Source organism: Odontesthes bonariensis, chromosome 7, assembly GCF_027942865.1.
Source record: "Odontesthes bonariensis isolate fOdoBon6 chromosome 7, fOdoBon6.hap1, whole genome shotgun sequence".
Taxonomy (NCBI): Eukaryota; Metazoa; Chordata; class Actinopteri; order Atheriniformes; family Atherinopsidae; genus Odontesthes; species Odontesthes bonariensis.
The window spans coordinates 39498620-39521478 of record NC_134512.1 but is presented as its reverse complement, the minus strand read 5'-3'; the positions used below and the strand labels follow the sequence as shown (position 1 = coordinate 39521478).

At 41.4% G+C, this 22859-nt stretch overlaps 1 protein-coding gene across 1 annotated transcript; it reads left to right on the top strand.

Annotated features, from left to right (window-relative positions):
• The first annotated feature begins 1105 nt into the window (after nucleotides 1–1105).
• LOC142384923 (uncharacterized) lies at nucleotides 1106–9676 on the top strand. Its single transcript, XM_075471230.1, has 3 exons — nucleotides 1106–1147; nucleotides 8523–9426; nucleotides 9666–9676. The coding sequence occupies exons 1-3, from the start codon at nucleotides 1106–1108 to the stop codon at nucleotides 9674–9676; spliced, it is 957 nt and encodes a 318-aa protein (XP_075327345.1).
• The last annotated feature ends 13183 nt before the right edge of the window (nucleotides 9677–22859 follow it).

The following is a 22859-nucleotide window of genomic DNA, read 5'->3' as shown; positions in this document are numbered from 1 at the left end:
ACTTTTATTATAAAAATCTAAGTTTTTAAGGCAACAGTAAGAATGAATATTTAATGTTGGACAAACAGGACATCAGCAGGTCGACTGATGTTTCTGTAAAATCACTGATACGTTCACTAACTCAACTATATCATCATTCACACATGAATTCAGGACGCTGCTTTTACACAAAGTATTTTTCCCAGAAAACATCCTGGTGGAACCTGGACTGCTTGTGTGGAGTCCCGTCAGGTCAGTAGGTCCTTCAATGTGGCCCAGGATGGATTTGTGTTCACACTGTTCTGAGAATGTGGACACAAGTGTCACAGAGCACCTCTGAATGTGGTCTGAGCCATCGGATCTGAATGCGTTCACACCTGTATTTAGCATCTTTAGAAATGTGAAGGCAGAAGAAGGAAGAAAATAAGCTTGACCTCCTTTTTGAAATGTTTTTGTGTGGACTTTGTGGAATCTCCCGTTTTTATTTTGAAGGTTTCCCAAAGACAAAGATGTGAGGAAGAAGTGGGAAGCTGCTTTGAGGAGGGAATGTCTATGAGCCATCTTCCCACTGGGTTTGGTGCTCTGGTGGAAAATGCTCTGCTCTACATTTGCAGGGTTTGTAGTCCGGCAGATTCTGAGAAATCTAATAAAGACAATTTGAATCAATCTTGATATAGATTTTCATTTCTTCTGAGATATATGTAGATATAGATATAATTCTTTTCTGATATATAACTTCTGTCTATTGTGTTTTATCTTATATGTATAATGTATTATTTCTTCATTTTTCAGCTTAATACAATATCTGAGTAGTACACAATCTGCTTCTGCTTCTCTATCATATATTTGGTTATATATATATATATATATATATATATATGTGTGTGTGTGTGTTTGCATTATATTTCATATATGGTGTCTTTTGCAAAATAACCCACCTATCATACATGACATATGTTACAGACCAGAATATTCTATTACTGCTGAGCCTACTATGAATGTTAAAATACGCTGAATCATGTGTCCCGTATCATGCCTGCATGTATCACGTTTGCAGAAACAAAAATCCCGTGAAAATCAGTTTTGTATTCAGCGAGTTGTGATTGATTAAATGCGCTGACACTTCATGGCTCCAGCCAGCCAGATTACACTGAGTGGAGCGGTCACGGTACGGCCGGTTCCAAAGGCCTCTGACGTCACCAGATAGTCATCGACACGATACACGCTTCACCAAATACATCCGAAGTTACCGCACACACACTACGAAGCCTCGGCTCATCTCGGCTCATCTGGTAACATAGCCATAGATGTGTATAGAATGGCTAGATGTGTTACGTCTGAGTTTAGAACGTCCGCACAAGTCGGCCATCTTACCACAGGGTGAGATGTCCGGGAGACAGTCAAACCTGAGGTAACCATAGTTACGCTAAGTGATCTGCTCTGACGCTATTACTCTGATCTCGCAGAAAGCTCAACAATTTTACACTATTTTACATACTAAAAGACCCTGTGCCATATTTTATTTATTCGGTCATCTGTGCAATAAGTACGTCACTACTGTGCAATATCTTATCTATTTATGGTCAGACTATGTGCATACAATGTGAAATTAACACAAGTGTAGTGCAATGTGGGCAATAACTCAACCATAGTGCTATAACTTATTTCATTTAACTCTCTTTACTTTGTATATCTTGTATAGCCTATATTCTGTTTTACATTTTGTTTTAAATTTTCATATTAATTATATTTTAATTATATATTATATTAATTATTCTATATTATACTGTATTTTAGATTTATAGAGATCCTATGTGTGTGTTTGGAGCTACTGGGGACTTGAATTTCCCTGAGGGAGTCATCCCAAGGGATAAATGAAGTTGAGTTATGGGGCAAATAAACGTGAAATATTTATGTTTTTATTAAAAAAAAAATACATATATGGACTTCGTCTGCAGTGTGATAATTAGCTTACTACTTTGATGTTTATAATAACCTAAACGTTTGAGAATTAAGCAAGTTATGTCTTGAATGTTTGAATGTTTCACCATCAACACAATGAGAGAGCTGCCTGTGGTAAGATGGCGGCCATCTGCGGACGTTCCACTCCGTTGCCCAGCAACGCGGACGGGACATCTAGCCATTCAGTATCTATGAACACAGCAACAGAAAGCTACAAGCAGGTGAGTCCAGAAAAATAATGAATTTAGCGGTCAGACGTTAGCAGAAATGTCTTCAAAGTGCTCTGTGTCATTGGTTTGATTCCTGCTCCTGGACACGGGCAGTCAGAACATGCAGCAGAGAGTAAAAAGTTCAAATAACCTAGCTGCTATTCACAGTTAGCACGTCCCGCTAATGCTAATGCTAACGACCGTTAACCCAACCGCCAAATAAGATGGAGCTTTATGCTTTTAGCTGTGTGAGAAACATACTTCTGGGCCCTTTTCTTCCTCTTTTCTAACCTTTTGGGGCAGTTTTTGACCATCCTGTCACATTTTCCACTAAAGCTGCAGTTTTCTTAACTTCTTTCTGTAGTTTTGCTGAAATCTTTTGTGATTTAAAAAGTTTGATGATCAATGTCAAATGTAGAATGGTTCTTTCCAGACTTATCTGAGTATCATTTGGCTTTTTGATAGAAGTGTGCAGCCAAAACATGTGATTGGATGTGTTTAACATACACAATATGCCAGGTGTGTTCAATTAAAAGTCACTGAGGTCCAGTTGTTAAATTTTGTCCAGGTCCGAACCGAAGTCCGGCTTGTGTCTTATAGCCTTCTCCTATGTCCACATTTTCATATGGTTTCAACAATAGCCCTTTTTCCATCAGATTCTGTAGCGAATTAAAAGTTATATCGCATTACTTTGTTGCGATATAAGATGCGTTCGGTTGGTTTTCCATCAAACAGGACGATTCTAGCAAAATAAAATGAAATCACCGGAACGTGCTGATGCGCATTATTCTGACTCGACCAGATGATTTTCCATTACAAAAGTGGCGAATTGTAGCGAATTAGAATGCTCGGTAGCGGGAATTTAATTGCTCGCGCTGTTATTGTCAGCCTCCTGTTATAACAGTTGCTATAACTTTCAAGGCTACGTACCTTTTCACCACCGGCTTTCGTTTTATTTATTAGGCTAGTTACTTATTTAGAGTTATGGACCGTAGGATAGGACTAAACATGCTGCTAGTGCTGCTATGTCAGCTTATAGCCGTCAGAAATTTAAGAAGGAGGATGAGAGCGAGGCGAGAATTAATTATGCTGCTTCAGGACCTCCCGAATTGTGTTTAAAAAAAGCGTCTCTGCTCTCGACCAGTTGTTTCTTTTATCATCGGACATTGTTGTTACTAGTTGTTGCTGCTGTTTTGATACCGACAGGATAGGTGAAATGGGGCGGCTGAGCGGCTCAACAACAACATTCGAATCCTCGCGCTTTACCAATACCATCTGCGCATGCGTGGCTAGTCTGAATCGCATTAACCTTTTCCATCACTTCTGTAGCGATACAACTTAGCCCTGAACCACCTATTTCGAGCGAATTGATTTAATGCGACAAAACAGGCGTTCTAGCGATTTAACCGTTTTTCCATCACATGTATCGCACTAACTTCTTGATGCGCATCAAATTAAAGCGAATCATGTCGTTGATGGAAAAAGGCCTATTATCTATGGTTAATATCCAATGCAGGAAATGAACTGAGTGTACAACTATCTCTTTTACCATAAATAAAAGTGATCCCAATCAAATCAATTCAAGGCCTTTATTTCAGATTAAAGAAAAAATAAATAAAAATAAATAAAAAAGTGCAAACTGAGTGGAATAACTAATTTTTCTCTTAAATGAAAGAGGTCCCAACCTGAGGAATCAAAGGCCTACAATTCAAGTAAAAAAGTCAACTCAGAAAACAACTAAAAAGTGCAAACAGAGCATTGACTTAACATGTTCTCTTCTTTGCTCTTAAAATAAGGAGGTAAGTCCACATCTTCAGGAAACAAGTGGCTTTTTAGGGCGGGGGGATTTTTCTTTGAACTTTTCTCTTTTAATTCTTCTTCTTTTACTTTTCTTAATGAGAAAAATGGGCATGTGGCTGACTTGCCAGTAATTTAAATCTTGGCCATTCTCATGCAGACATGTAGGTGTTCATTGTTGAGCCTAGAACGGTACTTGTTTCTGACAAACATTCGTTTGCACGTTGCTGGGCTGTAAATGTATGTGTGATGAGTCGGGTAGACCTGTCATACTGTGCTTGCACTTCGGTTATTTTGCCCTCAGCTCGGACTTCAGGGGATAACTTTGCTCAAAGGAGCTGTGCTTTGTTTGATAGTGGCGCTTCATGTTGCCGCTTTTAATTAATGCCACGTTTTCGGAGCATATGAGGCGCGCTGGTTTTGAACTGTTCGCCGGAAGAATGAACATAAATTTCACCGTCCAGTCATCTTTAAAACAACGATTTTCTTCGTCTACTTTCCGCCTTTTGGAGCAAGCCATGTTTCCTTCGGTAGTGTCTCTTAACGAAACTCTTCTTCTCTGCTTCTTGTTCTCTGTGATGCGCTGGTTAAACTGACGATTTTATTGGCTCAACTGAATGAAGCTATTGTCGTATTAACTGGAGTAGCAGCGCCCGCTGTCAATTAGCCACGACCGTCCAAAATAATGCATCAGAAAAATGACTTAATCTCGTTAATTTACCATTGGGCACGGGTCCGGACAGAACCATTACTCGGTACGGATCCGGACCGCGGTCCGCCATTTGGTGATGCCTGCAATATGCCATATTTCATGATTAGATCTTAAAATGGGACTTAATTATGCTCAATATGAATACTTTAGTTACATGAAGAGTTTAAGTTGTGTGAAGAGGAGTCATAGCATTATTATAAAGACTTGTGGGTGATCCAGGAACGTATCACAGGAGCAGTAGAACTCCAGTTCTCCTCAGTATCAGTGTCTGATTTCTCAGATTTACACTCAAAGCCCATTAAAAGACAGTCTGACTGTCCTCTTCAGAAGTGTCTCATGAAAGCTTCATTATTCCCTTTCCTTTACATATCCAATATTTTCTTTTATCCAGGAACCAACAAGGACTGAGCACATGATAAAAAGGTTCTGGAAATGAGAACAGGTTTAGAAACGGAGAGGATCTGAACCTCAGTCTTTGGGATGATGTTGGGACCCTTTCCTCAAACAGGATCATTGTCTTAATGTAGTAAAATGATTTAAGTTGATGGTGTTCCACTGACTCAGATGAGATTTATGGGATATTGCACACAGTGGCTGTCGGTCTACAGAGTTATTATTAAATTTTTTTTTCTGAATTTGATCAAAAAGCTACAAATATTTTGAACTGTGACCTTATTGGGTCTTTAAAGAAGCATTTTAAAGTTCACAGGGATTTAAATAAAAGCACAGTAATGAGTTTAATGGAATGTGACTGGATGGTTAAAAACTGTGCAGAAAGGTTATCAAGAGAAGAAGAAAAGTGGGTGTGGTTTAACACGCTGCACGCCACAGCTGGATCTTATCGTATGTGCTGACAGTTTCAGAGTCCATCAGTCGGAGAACCAGAATGGAGCAGAACCAGGAGCAGAACCAGGAGCAGTACCAGGAGCAGAACCAGGAGCAGAACCAGGAGCAGAACCAGGAGCTAATGCAGGAGCTGAAGCAGGAGCAGTACCAGGAGCAGAACCAGGAGCTAATGCAGGAGCTGAAGCAGGAGCAGTACCAGGAGCAGAACCAGGAGCAGAACCAGGAGCTAATGCAGGAGCTGAAGCAGGAGCAGAACCAGGAGCAGAACCAGGAGCTGAACCAGGAGCAGAAACAGGAGCAGAACCAGGAGCTAATGCAGGAGCTGAAGCAGGAGCAGTACCAGGAGCAGAACCAGGAGCAGTACCAGGAGCTGATGCAGGAGCTGAAGCAGGAGCAGTACCAGGAGCAGTACCAGGAGCAGTACCAGGAGCAGTACCAGGAGCAGAACCAGGAGCTGAAGCAGGAGCTGAAGCAGGAGCTGAAGCAGGAGCGAAACCAGGAGCAGTACCAGGAGCAGAACCAGGAGCAGAACCAGGAGCAGTACCAGGAGCAGAACCAGGAGCAGAACCAGGAGCAGAACCAGGAGCAGTACCAGGAGCAGAACCAGGAGCAGTACCAGGAGCAGAACCAGGAGCAGAACCAGGAGCAGTACCAGGAGCTGATGCAGGAGCTGAAGCAGGAGCAGAACCAGGAGCTGATGCAGGAGCTGATGCAGGAGCAGAACCAGGAGCAGTACCAGGAGCAGAACCAGGAGCAGAACCAGGAGCAGTACCAGGAGCAGAACCAGGAGCAGAACCAGGAGCAGAACCAGGAGCAGTACCAGGAGCAGAACCAGGAGCAGTACCAGGAGCAGAACCAGGAGCAGAACCAGGAGCAGTACCAGGAGCAGAACCAGGAGCAAAACCCCTCCACCAGGAAACGAGCCCGCTCATCCTCTGGGTCCACCGGGCCACAGGTCAGTGTGGAGGAGGTTTTTATTTTATTTCTTATTTATTTGGTTAGGACACTCAGTGTTTCCCACAGATGTGAAGGCAATGTGTGGTGGTGGGCCACGGGGGGGTTTAGAAATAAAAATTCTTCAAAATAATTCCTTGGTTAATAATTGGTCACACAGAACTTTATTAATATTAATAAGTATTAATATTCACATCTTCATTGTAAACAAATGAATAACATTAATTACACTGGTGGGGCTGTTCAGCTGTTTCAGACTGATACCTCCGGTTCAGGCTGCTCCTCATCCTCAACACGCACGTCTCTCTTTCAATCGCAGAAAATATTTTTCAATACTCATCTGGATTGAAGCAGCAAACATTCAGTGTAAGAGTTTAAAAAACTACTTTATTTGATTCACAGCTGCTAGTGTTTAGACCTCGACAACCCAACTCCATTTTTTTTTTTTTTTACGGCAAACTTTTGACTAGTTAACTTTATAAAGAAGGCGTAATCGCTTGTTTGCTATGGGACGGGACGGGACGGGACAACATTGTATTCAAAATATAAAATATTTTTATAGGACTTTTTAATGTGTGATTTTATAAAGGTGCACGTGATACCAACCTTTCGTGAATTCTTTCGGTTGAGCTAATCTTACGCGACGCTGAAGCTAGCAAGCTTCCACGCTTCCAGGGAAGCACGGAGGGGAGGGGCTGTGTGTGTGTGTAGACTGACAGAGAGACGGAGGGAGAGCAGGAAAAGGAAATGCAGCTGTACGAATACGAGTATTTTTTAAATAGCGTTAAAAAAATAATAATAACGAAACGCAATATGTGGCGGCCGGTGTTGAATCTGTGGCGCACCGCCACGAATTAGTCTATGTGTGGGAAACACTGTACAGACAATACACCATGACAAAAAACTAAAGAACAAACAAACAGAAAATATTTAGAAAGATTCACATCAAAGTTAAGAGTCCGTACACAAAAGGGAAAAGACGGAGAGGTGACCCATGAGAGCAGCTCTGGCTGTTTGCAACCACTGTTTAAGGGTCTTTTTAAAGGTGGTGGAATTGTCCCAGTTTCTAACAGCAGTTGGCAGTGTGTTCCAGCACTGTTCCTCTGATGGACTCCACCATTTGGCCAAACTTAGTCCTGCATCATTGCACATCAGTCTGCTCTAGTGCTCTGGGGTTTACTCTAGAGGATTCTGTCTTTATGAAATCCTGTAATAGTGGAGGGGCTAATCCTTTGGAAACCTGAAACATGAGACAGACATCCAAAAACAGCTGATAGCTATCAAAGTCCAAGATTTTGCACTCTGATGTATGTGACCATGTTGTATAACAGCAGGAAACACGAGGAAGTATCACTGCATGCGTGGAAGTCTTTGCTGACTCCATAGTCAGGAAGGGTCTCACATGTTTGAAATTTGATAAGTTAAATTTAATTGTATTTGTGACTTTTTTAACGTGTTGCTTAAAATTAAGATTAGAATCAAAGATTACCCCGAGGTACTTAAAGTGTTGAACCACATCAAGTGGGTTAAGTGTAAAGAATGTCATGTATTACCACCACTGTCACTTTTATTCCTTTAAACCAGCGGCCATCAACCTTTTTCAGCCCGACCTCTACATGGTGTTTAAGTGAACAACTTGGACAAGACTCTGGTTCCTTCCATCATTTAGAAATATTGTAGCTCAAGTTCCTTTTCAGAGTTTCATCATGACAAAAAGACTTAGTGAAAGAGCAAAAAGCAAGAGTTTACTGCTTAAAAAGCTGAACGTGTGCAGAACACATCAGAGCACAGTGCTGATAGCTGAGGGCACTTATAAACGCACCCTCAGCGTTCACGTTTGATCTGAGATATTGAGACCTGTGTGGCTCGGTCTGTCCCGTCCAGTTAGAATATGTTGGTCAGCGTAGGTTAGCTTAGAGAAATCTTTTGTGTGAACTTCAAAAGGATCTAAGTCTTCTTCTTCTCTGTCATTGCAGAAACATGGAGCCCAAGAGGGATCCAGATGGCACTGCTGTAAGGACTGTGGGAAAGTTATCAAACGATCAAATCTGAGGTATCATCAGAGGCTTCATACTGGAGAGAAGCCATACAGCTGTGACCAGTGTGGGGCAGCTTTCACTACATTATCTAATCTAAAGACACACCAACGTATTCACACAGGAGAGAAGCCATACAGCTGTGGTCAGTGTGGGGCAGCTTTCACTCAGTTATCTAATCTAAAGACACACCAACGTATTCACACAGGAGAGAAGCCATACAGCTGCTGTCAGTGTGGGGCAGCTTTCACTAGATTATCTCATCTAAAGACACACCAACGTATTCACACAGGAGAGAAGCCTTACAGCTGTGATCAGTGTGGGGCAGTTTTCACTACATTATCTCATCTAAAGACACACCAACGTATTCACACAGGAGAGAAGCCTTACAGCTGTGATCAGTGTGGAGCAGCTTTCACTACATTATCTAATCTAAAGACACACCAACGTATTCACACTGGAGAGAAGCCTTTCAGCTGTGATCAGTGTGGAGCAGCTTTCACTACATTAGGTAGTCTAAAGACACACCAACATATTCACACAGGAGAAAAACCTTTCAGCTGTAACCAGTGTGGGGCAGCTTTCACTACATTATCTTATCTAAAGACACACCAACGTATTCACACTGGAGAGAAGCCATACAGCTGTGTTCAGTGTGGGGCAGCTTTCACTAGATTAGGTAGTCTAACGACACACCAACATATTCACACAGGAGAGAAGCCTTTCATCTGTGGTCAGTGTGGGGCAGCTTTCAATACATTAGGTAGTCTAAAGAGACACCAACGTATTCACACAGGAGAGAAGCCTTTCATCTGTGGTCAGTGTGGGGCAGCTTTCAATACATTAGGTAGTCTAACGACACACCAACGTATTCACACAGGAGAGAAGCCTTTCAGCTGTGACCAGTGTGGGGCAGCTTTCACTAGATTAGGTAATCTAAAGAGACACCAACGTAGTCACACTGCAGAGAAATAATTGGCTTAAATCAACAACAATATTTACGGCAGATAAGCAAACATTCACCTGAGAGCAGCAACAGGAACTACCAATCAGAAGCCTTGCATTTGTTCAGATTAAAAATCTTATGTATCCTCTGTATTTTATTGTTCTGCGTTTCATTAAAGGTCAGATGTTAACTTTTCTCATGCTTTTCCTGTTCTTGCTACACAGATATTTTTTGAAGAAATTGTGTGTTTGGTTACGAGGGAAAGTTGACCCTTATCATCCTCCCCAAAGACCCAGAAATCTTTAACGCAGTCTGAAAAAGGTTTGGAGTTGTTCCCTGTACTTCCCACACAGCTGTATGATGCTGATGACTGAAGCTGAAAGTTAAGGCTGTTCCAACACTAAAAGGGCACGAGGCTCAACTTCAAGCTGTGAAACTCTTTCAAATGTCTGTTGTGTTGGAATCAGACGTGTGAACGCATTTTAGTCCAAACATCACAGCTGCACTGAGGGAAAAGGCAGCTAAGCGGGCTAACGGTACTTTGAATTGAACCGTTTAACACGAGAAAACTGAACTGATCTGTTTGTTGCTTCTACAACTGCTCAGTTACTCACACAATCAGGTACTGAACAGATTTACCCAACAGACATTCTGCTGTAATCTCAGATGCTCTCAGTCGCTCTTCTTCTTCTTCTAGAAAAGAAAAAGCTTAGTTGGAAAGAACTGTGGAGTATGGAGGAAAGGAGTATTAGATTTTTGATAGGGGCAACATATGATGTATTGCCTACTCCCCAGAACCTAAAACTCTGGGTAAATGGAGACCCGTTATGTTCGTTATGTTCAGGTACTGCAACTCTAAAGCATATTTTGTCAGGTTGTAAGGTTAGTCTGTCACAAGGCCGGTATACATGGCGACATGACCAAGTATTAAGAAGTTTAGCTGCAGGTATTGAAGATAAACGAAGGCAGGTAAACTTAGGAGGGTCCAGGGTACAGAGAGTTGCAATTCAGTTTGTTCAACAGGGGGAGAAAGTTAAAAAGACGATAAGGAGGCACGGCAGCTTAGAGGATGCTTGTGATTGGGAGATGCAGGTAGATTTAGGAAATAAGCTTGTTGTTCCCCAGGAAATAGCCTCTACAAACTTAAGGCCTGATATAGTCTTGTGGTCTAGGAGTAGAATGAGAGTCTATTTCATAGAGCTGACTGTTCCTTGGGAGGAATTGGTAGAGGAAGCATATGAAAGGAAAAAGCTTAGATATGTGGAGTTGGGGGCAGAAGCAGAGCAGCGAGGATGGAAGGTTAGAATCTGTCCAGTGGAAGTAGGATGTAGAGGATTTGTTGCAAAGTCTGTTGTCTCATTGTTGAGGGAGCTGGGTGTAAGTGGACAGAGTGTGAGAAAAATAGTGCAGGAGGTTTCAGATAAAGCATTACAATCCAGTCAGTGGATTTGGATTAGAAGAAGCAATAGCAGCTGGGGGCCCAGCAGGGGGAGCACTTAGGGTAAACAGACTTTTGAAAAAGCAAAGAAGAAGTTCCAGATATTTAACTGGTGGGTGCAGCCCATGTGAGCCTTTTGAAACCAGGCGGCCATTTTGGGTGAGTTGGCTTGGAGTGGGTTGTATGGATTTGTTTTTGCTGGTATTTTAGTGATTATAGGACTATTTAAGTGAGTTTGTCTGCTGAATCTGCTAGTGTGTCTTGTCCTTCCTCCACCTCTGGCACCCTCTATATTTTCACTACCCCTACCCGAACCAGGGTTTGAATCCCATTCCTGCTTTTCTTACCTCTTTTATTTCTTCCCCCTACCCGAACCAGGGTTTGCATCCCCACCCCGCTGTGACTGGTGTGCAGTTGGTGAGAGTGAGTTGTATGGATTTGTTTTTGCTGGTATTTTAGTGATTATAGGACTGTTTAGGTGAGTTTGTCTGCTGAATCTGCTAGTGTGTCTTGTCCTTCCTCCACCTCTGGCACTCTCTATATTTTCATTACCCCCTACCCGAACCAGGGTTTGCATCCCCACCCCGCTTTAACTGGTGTGCAGTTGGTGAGAGGCTGAGGTAGATTATGGTCGTTGTGGTGTGAGGGGCAGTGTTGGCTGGCATTAGGGGGGTGACTCTGGGACGCCAGTGGTCATTGTCTAGCCTCCTGGAGGTGTCGTGGGCCCAACTAGACGAAACACTGATGAAAGGAGGTTCCCACCTGATGACCCCAATGATATGTTGGTCAGCACTGCTCATTGATCTATATAATACGGAGTGTAGGGAATTATTCACTGAGTCTGGTCCTTTATTTTATTTATTTTATTATTTTTTTATTTTCTTTAGCACAAGTTTCTTGTGTTTATATTGAATCTTCTTCTGCCCCGACGGCTACACAACTTACCCAGAACGCCCGGTGGCAGAGTGTGCACACGACACCCTTATACTGTATTGGATTGTATCTACAAACTCAAACGCTGATCATGTAAACCTGCTTCAGACTGTTTCTGTTCCCTTTAGTTTTAAGCTGACTGTGTTTGGCGTACCCTGAGCATTTCAGTGGAAAATGTTCAGCACAGACTTGGAGTTGTATTGGGTTCTTGTGGTAACTACGTCCCCACAGCTATTATGTCCTGAAGAGTTTCTTAGAAAGCGCTTTGTGCCGCTCACAGTGGGAGAATCTCACCGACAAATCCCACTTTGGCCTAAAGATGTGATCAGTGGTGACTTTTGTGTGTTAGCGACTGGCGCTACGGTCCTGGCTGAACAGGAAGTAGCCACCAGAAATGCCAGACAGTCGCTGTAGAGACTGAATGTTACGCAGGACGGTCTTCCTGTATGCAGATGGTCATCAGTGAAGTCACCTCCCCCGAATGAACCCCGTCATGTTGCGTATATGTGGCAAAGCATGGCGAGCCAGCCGGGGGGGCTGTTAGCGTGACAGAGACAGTCCCTCAGTCAGAGACCAACCTCAGAAGTTAAACCCAGTTTGTAACTGAGCTGACTCACAGTGGAAGTCACACGTTAGATCTGGTTCTCAGCGAGTGTTTCCTGCTGAGATCCAGCCGTGTCTGATCAGTGCTGCAGTTTCTTGTTTTGCATTATTCTCTCCTCTTACTCAGGCTACACCTGAAACTAATCAAAAACAGGAAGCAGCATGAAGAATTGTCACATCAGCCAATTCAAAGAAGTAATAACAAGTGCTTGAAAAAGGCAAATGAATGAAGGGACGTAAAAATGAGGAAAATCCCCTCAGTCCCCAGAAGTCTTTCTGGGGTTCCTGCTCCCAAAGCACACTGAGCGCTGCTTCTGTGCTTCAGTGTTTTTCAGTGGTTTGTTCACTTTTTCCACCTCCGTAATGATCTGTAAAACTGAAGGTTGTTGAAGAACACAGTGCTGGATCCAAACAATAGTGTAATGTTCCAATCTGACCTCCTGGTGGCAGTGTCGTCTCACTGGTGGGGATTTCTCATTGATTCTTTTAAAAGCAGGAATCACCGTCAGATATTCATGAGCTGAAGGGGATGAACTCCTGTGCTTCTGCAGAATACCTGAGTTTCCTCCAGTGCCACCATGAAGTTAGTGTTTTTCGCCATATATATTTATATTTACACTAACTTATAGATTTAATCTGCTGTAACTCCTGGTTAAATGGAGGTTTTCCTCTTTCTTTAACTGCAGAATTCCACCGTAATATAATTCTACTTAAAAAATAGAATAATAAAGTCATATGTCAGCTTTAGTTATTTATAAATGTAGATTGATGATACAAATTAGATGGAAGCTTTTGGCTCCGGATGAAATGTTTTGGGTTCAGGTGGAACCGAACCAGGTCAGCACCATTATTCCAGAGTTCTTTGCATCTTCTTCAGATTTTCTCTGTGAAAACAGAGACTTCTGAAACATGTTTCTGAGCTGGTGTGGATGCTGCTGGAAGGACCTCTGCTGGTCACTCTGGTAGTTTTTCACATCTGTTATGATGTGTAACCGTAGCAACGGGAAAGTTGTTCACCTGGTGGTGCAGCTAACTGAGCTTCACAGAAGCCCAAGAAATGGCTGGAAAAATACCCCAAATCTGGATGAGCTGAAGAGGAGACGTCTAGGATGCAGAGCAGGAACTAACTGGAGGAAAAGGAGGAGGAAGTTTAAAGCATTTCTTCCCTCGATCATCAGGGGAAATGTGAGGTCACTGGTGGATAAGACAACTACATGGATCAACTACACACTGAGAGGTTGAATCTTAAACTTTCTCTTTTCATTTTCTTTTCATAGGGACTGAGTTCAAGCCTTTTCCAGGTTCCACTCAATTTTTCTCAGTCTTCAAAGTTTGAAACCAACAAGTCGGAGACTTTATTGGGATACAGAGCATGAGACAGAACACCGAGCAGCTGAACAAACCAGAGACAGTTGATGAGCAAAGCTGCTTCACAGGAAACATGCTGGAAGACTAAAAGATAGTGTCTGTGGTCGTCAGTCTCAGGTAAAAAGTGCCAAGAAAGCAGCACAAAGCAGCAGAGGCATCGCTCAGAGGGGCAATAAACTGCTTTGGGACCCGGAGATCATATGTTCAAGTCCTGCGAGAGCTGCTTAAAGAGTTTAAATGTCTCCAGCTTTTAGAGGCCAAAGCAAAGAGTGAAAAGCTTTAAGGTGGAAAGTTTCATTCTCTGATTTAATGGCTCAAACTGGTACTGAGCAGCTTTTAGTTTGTCAAGATGAGGGATCAAAGCTCCTAAAGAAATAAACTCTGAAAATAAAATAAAATAAAATAAAATAAACTCTCAGCGTAGCTCAGGATGATGGGACGCTGCCTGGGGTTGGACTCATCATCACTGGATAATCAGTGATGCCAGTAACGCGTTACTGTAGTCGGACTACTTTTTTCAGTAACGAGTAGTCTAACTCAACTACTATTTCAAAACTAGTAGTCGGATTGAAGTTACTTATCTAAAACATCGTACGTTACTATTTCTGCATTTCGGGGGAACGTATACCCCATAGCGGCCGTCCACGGCCGTCCTTTATTTTCCTGTAACGGCCGCCGCCGGCCGGCATGTTATAGTGACCATACAAAAGCTAACATGTTATTTCTGAATGTTACTTACAGGCCCAATACATATATTTGACTTGTCAACATATATTCATGATTATAACCATACATTTGTATTGAAATAATTTGGGATAATTTCGTTTACTTATGAGTTATATCAGTGTCCGCAACGGAGGGAGCAGGTTCGCCTGAAGTCACTCGTTATTTTACATCTACCTACCCAGTAAAACTGATCTGTCCCACTAAAATGTGAAACACCAGCGATATCATTTGTTACATTTTACTCACTTTCCCTAATCATTTTCAATAAATACACCAGTCTAAACCACAGTTTTCATCAGTGCCTGTCACAGACGATAGTTGATAGGTTTAGCTATTCGTGCTAACTTTATAACATATAGCCTACGTTTCAGGCAGTGCTATGGAGAGGGCTAGCTAGCTGTTTATCTTACCTGGTCGCAATTGATGACTCAAAGATGACTTGTTAATGTCTTTGTACTGTATTACATCTTCTAGTACCTATATACGATATCTGAATGAGTGTACGGGTGTTTATCTATATGTATACTTCGTCAGTTGTAGCTTTGGGTAATCCAGTAACAGCTGCAGTTTGGGGGGGGGGCGTTATGTTTTACTTTTTTACGTAAGAGGTTTTTTTATATTTTAAGTAAAGTCAAGAAAGACTGTCTTATTTATTTTTTATTTAAAAAACATGTAAGCCTATTTCAAGAAAAAGTTGCAAATGTCAGTGTCATTTTTGATGTTCCGGTTAAAATACATGTCAATAAAGTGAGTATTGGCAGAACTGGTAGTCATTTTCATGTTATAGGGGCAGGGGATCAGCCTCTGCTGAAAGTAACTAAAAGTAATCTAACTTAGTTACTTTTAAAAGCAAGTAGTCAGTAACTTAACTAAGTTACTTTTTAAAGAAGTAGTCAGTAGTCGGATTACTGTTTCAAAGTAACAATGGCAACACTGCTAATAATTCATGTAAAGACGTAACCTAAACTACGTGCACAGAGACTCAGATTCCCACAATTCTTAGTGCGCGCTATTTAGTGTGAAGCACTAAAGTTCTATGAAAGTATGAAGTTTGTCCTTTCCACCTGGAGAAAATGAGCAGATTTCTCTGTTCAGGCGGAGGATGTATCAGTCTTTACTATGTAAGTCGGGTTTAAAGGCCGGTAAATACTCCACATGAGGAGAAGTTGGATCGTTTAAGGCCCCACCCACTGCAGCCACATCACGCACGCTAAGCATTGTGGGAATCTGACAGAAACAACAACACAGAGGAGGAGAACATGTTTGAAGTTTGAGGAAGACTGGATGACTAAACAAATTTGGTCTGTTAGACACATAATGGATGATAATGGAAACATACTTGAATTGAATGATTTTAACGCTAAATATAGCATGAGTTGTTCCAGTGAGACTTATAGGAAAGTCATACAGAATACAGTGAACCCTCGTTTTTCGCGGGGGTTACGTTCCAAAAAGAACCCGTGATAGGCGAAATCTGTGAAGTAGTAACCTTTATTTTTTTTTACAATTATTATACAATGAAATACTCCATAATACATTGAAACCAAAGAACAAAACCTTTTTACAGGTCCAAGCATTTGTTTAACAAATAAAAGTACTTTTTACAAATAACTACTGTACTGTAAAATAATCATTTTAATCATCAATATGAACTGAAGGCTTCAAATTGCGGAGATCAGCACAGCCCCAGCGCGACCGAGTCATTGGATTAGAACGGAAGAAAATGAAAAAAAATACAAAGTACAGTAGGACAAATAGTGACTCGTGTGTATTTCACTGCTCTTCTGACTGAGCCGCTGCATCCTGACTCCGCTCTGTAGCGTTTTTTTCTTCTAAAGCCCGCGGTGCAGGTGTGTTTTTTCGAGAGAAGAACATAGTTATCAGTAGTTGTTGTTGCTCTTTTTTCTTCTGGGCAAAAAGATTTTTATATACCGACATGCCACCATCGATTATGTTTGAGAACTGTAATGAACGTGTACGTGTACATATTAAACCGCAACGTTATTGACACACAGGTAGAGAAGAAGCGGAGAGACTGTTTAGCCAATCAGAATCCAGAACACGATGCAAATCCGTGAAGCAGCGAGACCGTGAAAGGTGAACCGCGTTATAGCGAGGGTTCACTGTATCCCAAAAGTCCTTATCCAATCAAAAAAGAACAATGGACTTCATGCAAGAACATTTTCGTATTTTTCTTCTAAATTTCTCTCACTTTTTTCGTAAATAGGTCTCGTACGAACACGCCACGTCAGATTCAACAAATGCTCTTAACTTCGGAAAAAGTGTGTAAACGACCTGCGTAAATGATGAATCCCACCCGTGCGTATTTAAGGGGCACGTGCACGAGGATAGTAAATTTGCATACTCAAGCAAGGAAGTGGGACGTGTTGAGCCACAAGAACTACATGATACCCACCCACTGGCAGACCTCCAGATTAGAATCACTTTGAAAAGATTTGTCCATGTTTAAAGGGTGAGGCCTCTGAATGTGAGAAGTTCTTTTAGGAAGTGGGAAAACAAAAGCCAGAGTCATACAACACTCTTGTGTTCTCAAAACATTTATTTTACACTGTAAGCCAAAATGGCGTCATCGATTTATTAAAAATTGATTTAATGTCATCATTGTGATTTGTAAGAAATGTGTTGTAGAAGCTGTTCAGCAGTGAAACGTGCAGCATCGAAGAAGACGACGTGTCCGGATATGTCCCGAAGACCATATCAGCGTCGTGTTTTCCTCCAGCTGACGTGGCAAATGTGAATAAAGGCAACCGTCCTCATGTATAATGCACGCGGTTCACCCACCGGGGGGGCAACCACCATTCTGACAAGGCTTTCCATATCAGGAAATGTGCGTCACTCAACAGGTGAGTCCCTTCGTCCTGTTCATGCATTTTACATGTTTTAAGACGTGTGTACAGATGTGAAAAAGTCTTTAAAGCGTAATTTAGTTTCATATAACTCAGGTATAACGCACCCCAAAAGCAAATTAATGATATTAAAATATCATTACACAAAAAGGAGTGACAAACACTGTTCACTTATTGATTTTAAACTGATAATAATAGGTTTTGGGCAGCCTAATACATGAAATTGGTTTTATTTGCAGCACCGGGACGTCCGACACAGGTGAGCTGTCACTGATGTCTGATCATAAGCGTTTTAGAGGAGGACAGGGGAGGAGATGGCTCCACAGTGGTGGTGATAGTAATGCTGTAATCAGACACTAGTTCACGGTTCAGTTGTCCCGACCTGCAGTCCCCAGAGAATAGAAGCTTAGAATAGAAGGAACCAACTTATTCCAACTTTTTGCACATGCGCGGACGTCTCAGTTATTCTGTCTCTGCATGTTAATGATGCTCACCTCTGTACCAGCTGACATGTTCTGGCTGGCATTAGTCAGTGATTTCAGGTGTAACTGCAGCGTCTTTGATGTCTGTAATTGCAATTATTAATGTTGCTTATGATGCGTGCGCTCTGTGGAGAGCTGCGCTCCAGCTGGCTGCTGTGACGGCTCACTGACTCTGTGTTTCTGCTTCTTCTGACATGTTTCAGACCCGCCCGGTTTACATTAATACCTGTATGTTGATGTGAGGACTCTGAATGAGGACTGGAGGAAGCTGCAGCAGCAGCTGCTGTTTCTCTCTGAGTTGGTGAGAAAGAAAAGTCTCTGCTGGACTTTTTGTTGCTGCAGCTCCAACTCTGAGTGATGTTGCTGTGTGTGAGGACAGATTAATATGTGAGATATGAATGGGAGTGTCGGCGTTGGGTTGGGTGATAAAAGCTGACCTTTGAGCACCATAAACACTGATATGAGCTCACCTGATTTCCTGTAAAGGAAAAGGGACCGAGGTGAACCAGATGCACACAGTTCAGGCTCCGTTTTGAGTGGACAGCAGCAGGAGGAAACCTGTGGTCAGAATCAGGTGAGTGTGAACAACCTTCTTCTTATTTCACTGTCAGAGTGTCTGAGTGGGTTTCCTCTCTGTGGACTGCAGAGGAAGAAGAAGCAGAACTCAGCAGCTTGTTTCTGCTGTTGAAACCAAGCTGATCGGACGGCTCTGATACAAAGAACTGATCCGACTCCGGTGTAAAACCATCAAGTTCAGATTGTTTCAGCTTTCTGATTCACTGCGTAGTTCAGATTGTTTCCGCTTCTTATCTTGGATATCACCATGGCAACGTATACTGGCAACCCAAACAGGATGTGAAGCAGGTTGGAAATATTCAGGGTGACAAGCTGACTTTAACCTTTTGTTTTTATATATATATCTAAACATGTATAAATATAGTATATACGGTGTAAATATATATATATATATATATATATATATGTGTGTGTGTGTTTATACCAGGGCCGGAGTGGGACTCATTTTCAGCCCTGGAGTTTCATGCCTCAGACCCACTTTAGATCAGAACATGTGATTAAAATCATGTAATTATAACCTCACATGTTGAGTGTACAACAGCTCACCTGTTCCTCCCATACTGACAGAAGCAGTTCCCTCATCACTACTGGCTGCTGGCTCTGCTAGTTCTGACACTAAATCACATTTTAAAAATGATCCTAATTCTCAGCACAAATCTCCCCTTTTTACAAAGCCTTCTGATCAGTTCAGCTCAGTTTCATTAATGAGCTGATGGATCATCTATCAGCTCAGGGCACTTTGCATACAGAGCAGGTCTACACCATACTTTTCATTATATTCATTCTAATAATATTCACTCAGTGAGTAATCCTACCTGCCCTCTCTGGACCTGTGGGCTCAGGGCTGCTGCTCGGTGCTGCATCTTCTGACTCTGAGGGGCTACAAGACAAAGTTTCCCACTTATGTGGCGTCGCTTCATGCTATTATTTAAATTATAAAACATTACGTTATATGCCACAACGCCACACAATTCATTGACTTGATAATTATTTAACTTGAACGGTGGTTTGCAGGCAGAGTTCAACATATCACCCGTTTCATCGTCCCCAGTTTCCCATTTTGGCATATTTAACTGCGTCTGTTTCCAGAGCTTTCCTCTTTTTAATTCTAGCCATCTCTGCGCCACCCTTGTTCTTTGTGCTTTCTATCTGTCAAACACCACCGACCGAGTGCGCTGACGTGTTCTGTCAGGGTGCGTCTGCAAACAAAACCCCCCAAAAACAAGAGCTGCCAGCGGAGGCGGCCCACGGACAGCGGTAGCAGCGTACGTAACCAACCCACAACCCTAACCCAGTCCTGTTGATCAGTGACTGACATACAGCCCCTCACAAGGCACACCAAATACTTTAGGAAACATTCATTGTATAATGTGTATACTTTTTAACAATTAGCTACCACTTTCTTAGACAAAAAAATATTCATAAACACATAGACCTTTATAACATTTTGACCTTATTGAGACACTACATTCCCATTTTTCATCAATTTTTCACTTCCATCAGGGTTTAAAGCCATTTTGGACCACTGCTGTGGTACCAAGCTCTCCAAACAATCCTTGTACCTTTTTTAGTATCTCGGATGCACTCCTTGATTACCGTTCAGTGTAATTTTAGACATTGACATTGATTATGTCTGTGAAGAATGAGCTGTCCAAAGGAGAACCTCCTAACCTCAGTGATGAAGCTGGACCCTCAGGCACAAAGTAAGACAACTGAAACAGAGATTTCTGAATCTTTCCTGATCTCTTTGTTACAAAACAGAAAAACAGAATAAATGAATAGATAAAGGACAAAATACATTGCTCGTCCAAAAGAAAAAGTCCCACTCTGATATTTTGTTGGACTGCCTTTAGCTCTGACTACAGCAGCATTCGCTGTGGCATCGTGTCCATAAGCTTCTGCAATGTCCCAACATTTATTTCAGTCCAGAGTTGCATTATTTCTGCTCTCAGATCTTGTTGTGATGATGGGAGAGCCGGACCGCTGAGCAAAGTCTTCTCCAGCAGATCCCAAAGCTTCTCACTGGGGTTAAGGTCTGGACTCTGTGGGGGCCAACCCATGTGTGAAAATGATGTCTCATGCTCCCTGAACCACTCTTTCACAATGTGAGCCCTATGAATCCTGGCATTGTCATCTTGGAATATACCTGAGCCATCAGGGAAGTAAAAATCCGCTGATGGAATAAGCTGCTCATTCAGGTAGTCAGCTGACCTCGTTCTTTGGGCTCATAACGTTGCTGAACCTCGACCTGACCAACTGCAGCAGCCCCAGATCATAGCACTGCCCCCACAGGCCTGTACGGTAGGCAGCAGGCATGATGGGGCATCACTTCATCTGTGCATCCATCCTTACCCTGATGCTCCCATCACTCTGGAACAGGGTAAATCTGGACTCATCAGACCACATGACCTTCTTCCATTGCTCCAGAGTCCAATCTTTATGCTCCCACTAAACTGAAGCCTTTTTCCAGATTAGCCTCACTGATAAGTGGTTTTCTTAACCCTCATACCTGATTTAAAACACAACTTAATTTCTGAAAAGGGACATTTCTGTCCCCTTTTAAAACGACTTAAAAACATCATATGTTAATATTTTTTTCTGCTTTTTGTTTTTCGTAGATCTTTTATTCAACTTCAGTTCCGATCATAACTACCAAGTTTTCAATTATTTTCAAAAATGTAACCCTTTAAATAATGGTTTATATGATGTAAACGACAATTTCTGTTAAAAAACACACACAAAAACTGCTGTATTTTCAATGTATGCAGTGCAAAGTGAAATATTCTATGGGGGATTATTAGGTCTGGGATATGTCAAAACATCAGTTTTTACAGCTTTTTAGTTTTTCTGCAATGGCAGATTACAGAAACGGCTCCCATAGACATCCATTATAATGAATACAGCATTAGACTATGGCACACACACACAGTCCAGGATTATTTGGGGTTTTCGGTGCTCAGCCTCGCTGAACACTGGGTGGTTATTATCAGAACTGAAGTGGAATGAAAGATTTCTGGAAAAAAAAGTGTAAAAAAATATGAATATATGGTATTTTGGGGATCATTTTAGAAGGGGACAAATATGGCCCTTTTAAGAAATTAAGGAGTTTTTTTTTTTTTTTTAAATTAACAATCCCTAAAAATCAATGTTGTTGCTAAGCATTGACATATCCCAGATCATAATTATCCCTACTCTGCATTCCATATTTTGAAAATACTGGCACCTAAAGGCTTAAAATTTGGGCTAAAAAGTTCAAATTGGCATCTAAAGGGTTAAAATTTTTAAAAATAATTGAAAACTTGGTAGTTATGATCAGAACTGAAGTGGAATAAAAGATCTACGGAAAAAAAGCGGAAAAGAATATTAACATATGATGTTTTTAGGTCGTTTTAAAAGGGGACAAAAATGTCCCTTTTCAGAAATGAAGTTGTGTTTTAAATCAGGTATGAGGGTTAAATGCTGCATCCGCTCTCCCTGGTACAAAGAAATGATTACCCCATACTGGACTATATCAAGATAATGTGTGCTGTTCCTTTAAGTATTTTTGAACATCGTACCATATCTTTAACATATGCTTTAGTATTGGGTTTTTAGTTAGTTTCTTCAATCTTTTGCTGTGTCTGAGTATATGTATGAGGGAAGAGGCAACCCCAGACCATGAGACTCCATTTCAGTCCAATGTGGAAGCTCATTTGTTGAAAAGTAGAACATAATAGACCTCAGCTATTTTTATAGTTTTATATTTTGAAATAGATAAAGTAGCTTTGGCAGTATATTCATTTTTTAAAATATTAATTCTCCCAATTATAGATACTGGTAGCGACATCCATCTATCGATTGATTCATTAATTTCCATCATCAAAGGTTCATAATTAGCTTCAACAATGTTTTCCAATCTTGGCAAAATCTGTACCCCCAAATATTTAAACTGATCCACAACATTAAATTGAATTACGTTTGGAATTGGATTCTTTCTTTCATTTGAGTTGAGGAGTAATATAGAAGATTTTGTATTATTCACCTTATATCCTGAAATATCACCAAATGCTTTAATTAACTGTAACAAAGCTGGTACTGATTTGCTTAATTTTGATATGAATAGAATAACGTCATATTCTGTGTTCTGTCGGCCCCACTGTTATACCACAAAATTGCTTATGCGAACATACTCCAATTGCAAGAGGTTCAATCGCTAATATGAACAATAAAGGAGATAATGGGCAACCTTTACAGATTTCTATTGGTTTTGAAATATTTTTATTTGTCAAAATTTCTGCAGTCGAATTTTTATATAACACCCTATAACAACCATTTTATGAAATTAGTTCCTATTCCAAACCTTTCTAAAAGCTTGAAAAGATAAGGCCATTCAACCCTATCAAAGGCCTTTTCAGCATCTTATGATAAGAGTGCTGCATCTGGCAT

Coding starts and splice junctions, on each gene's coding strand:
- LOC142384923 (XM_075471230.1), top strand. CDS start 1,106: ATGGCTCCAGCCAGCCAGATTACACTGAGTGGAGCGGTCACG. Junction 1,148..8,522: donor CACTGAGTGGAGCGGTCACG/GTACGGCCGGTT, acceptor AGGTATCATCAG/AGGCTTCATACTGGAGAGAA.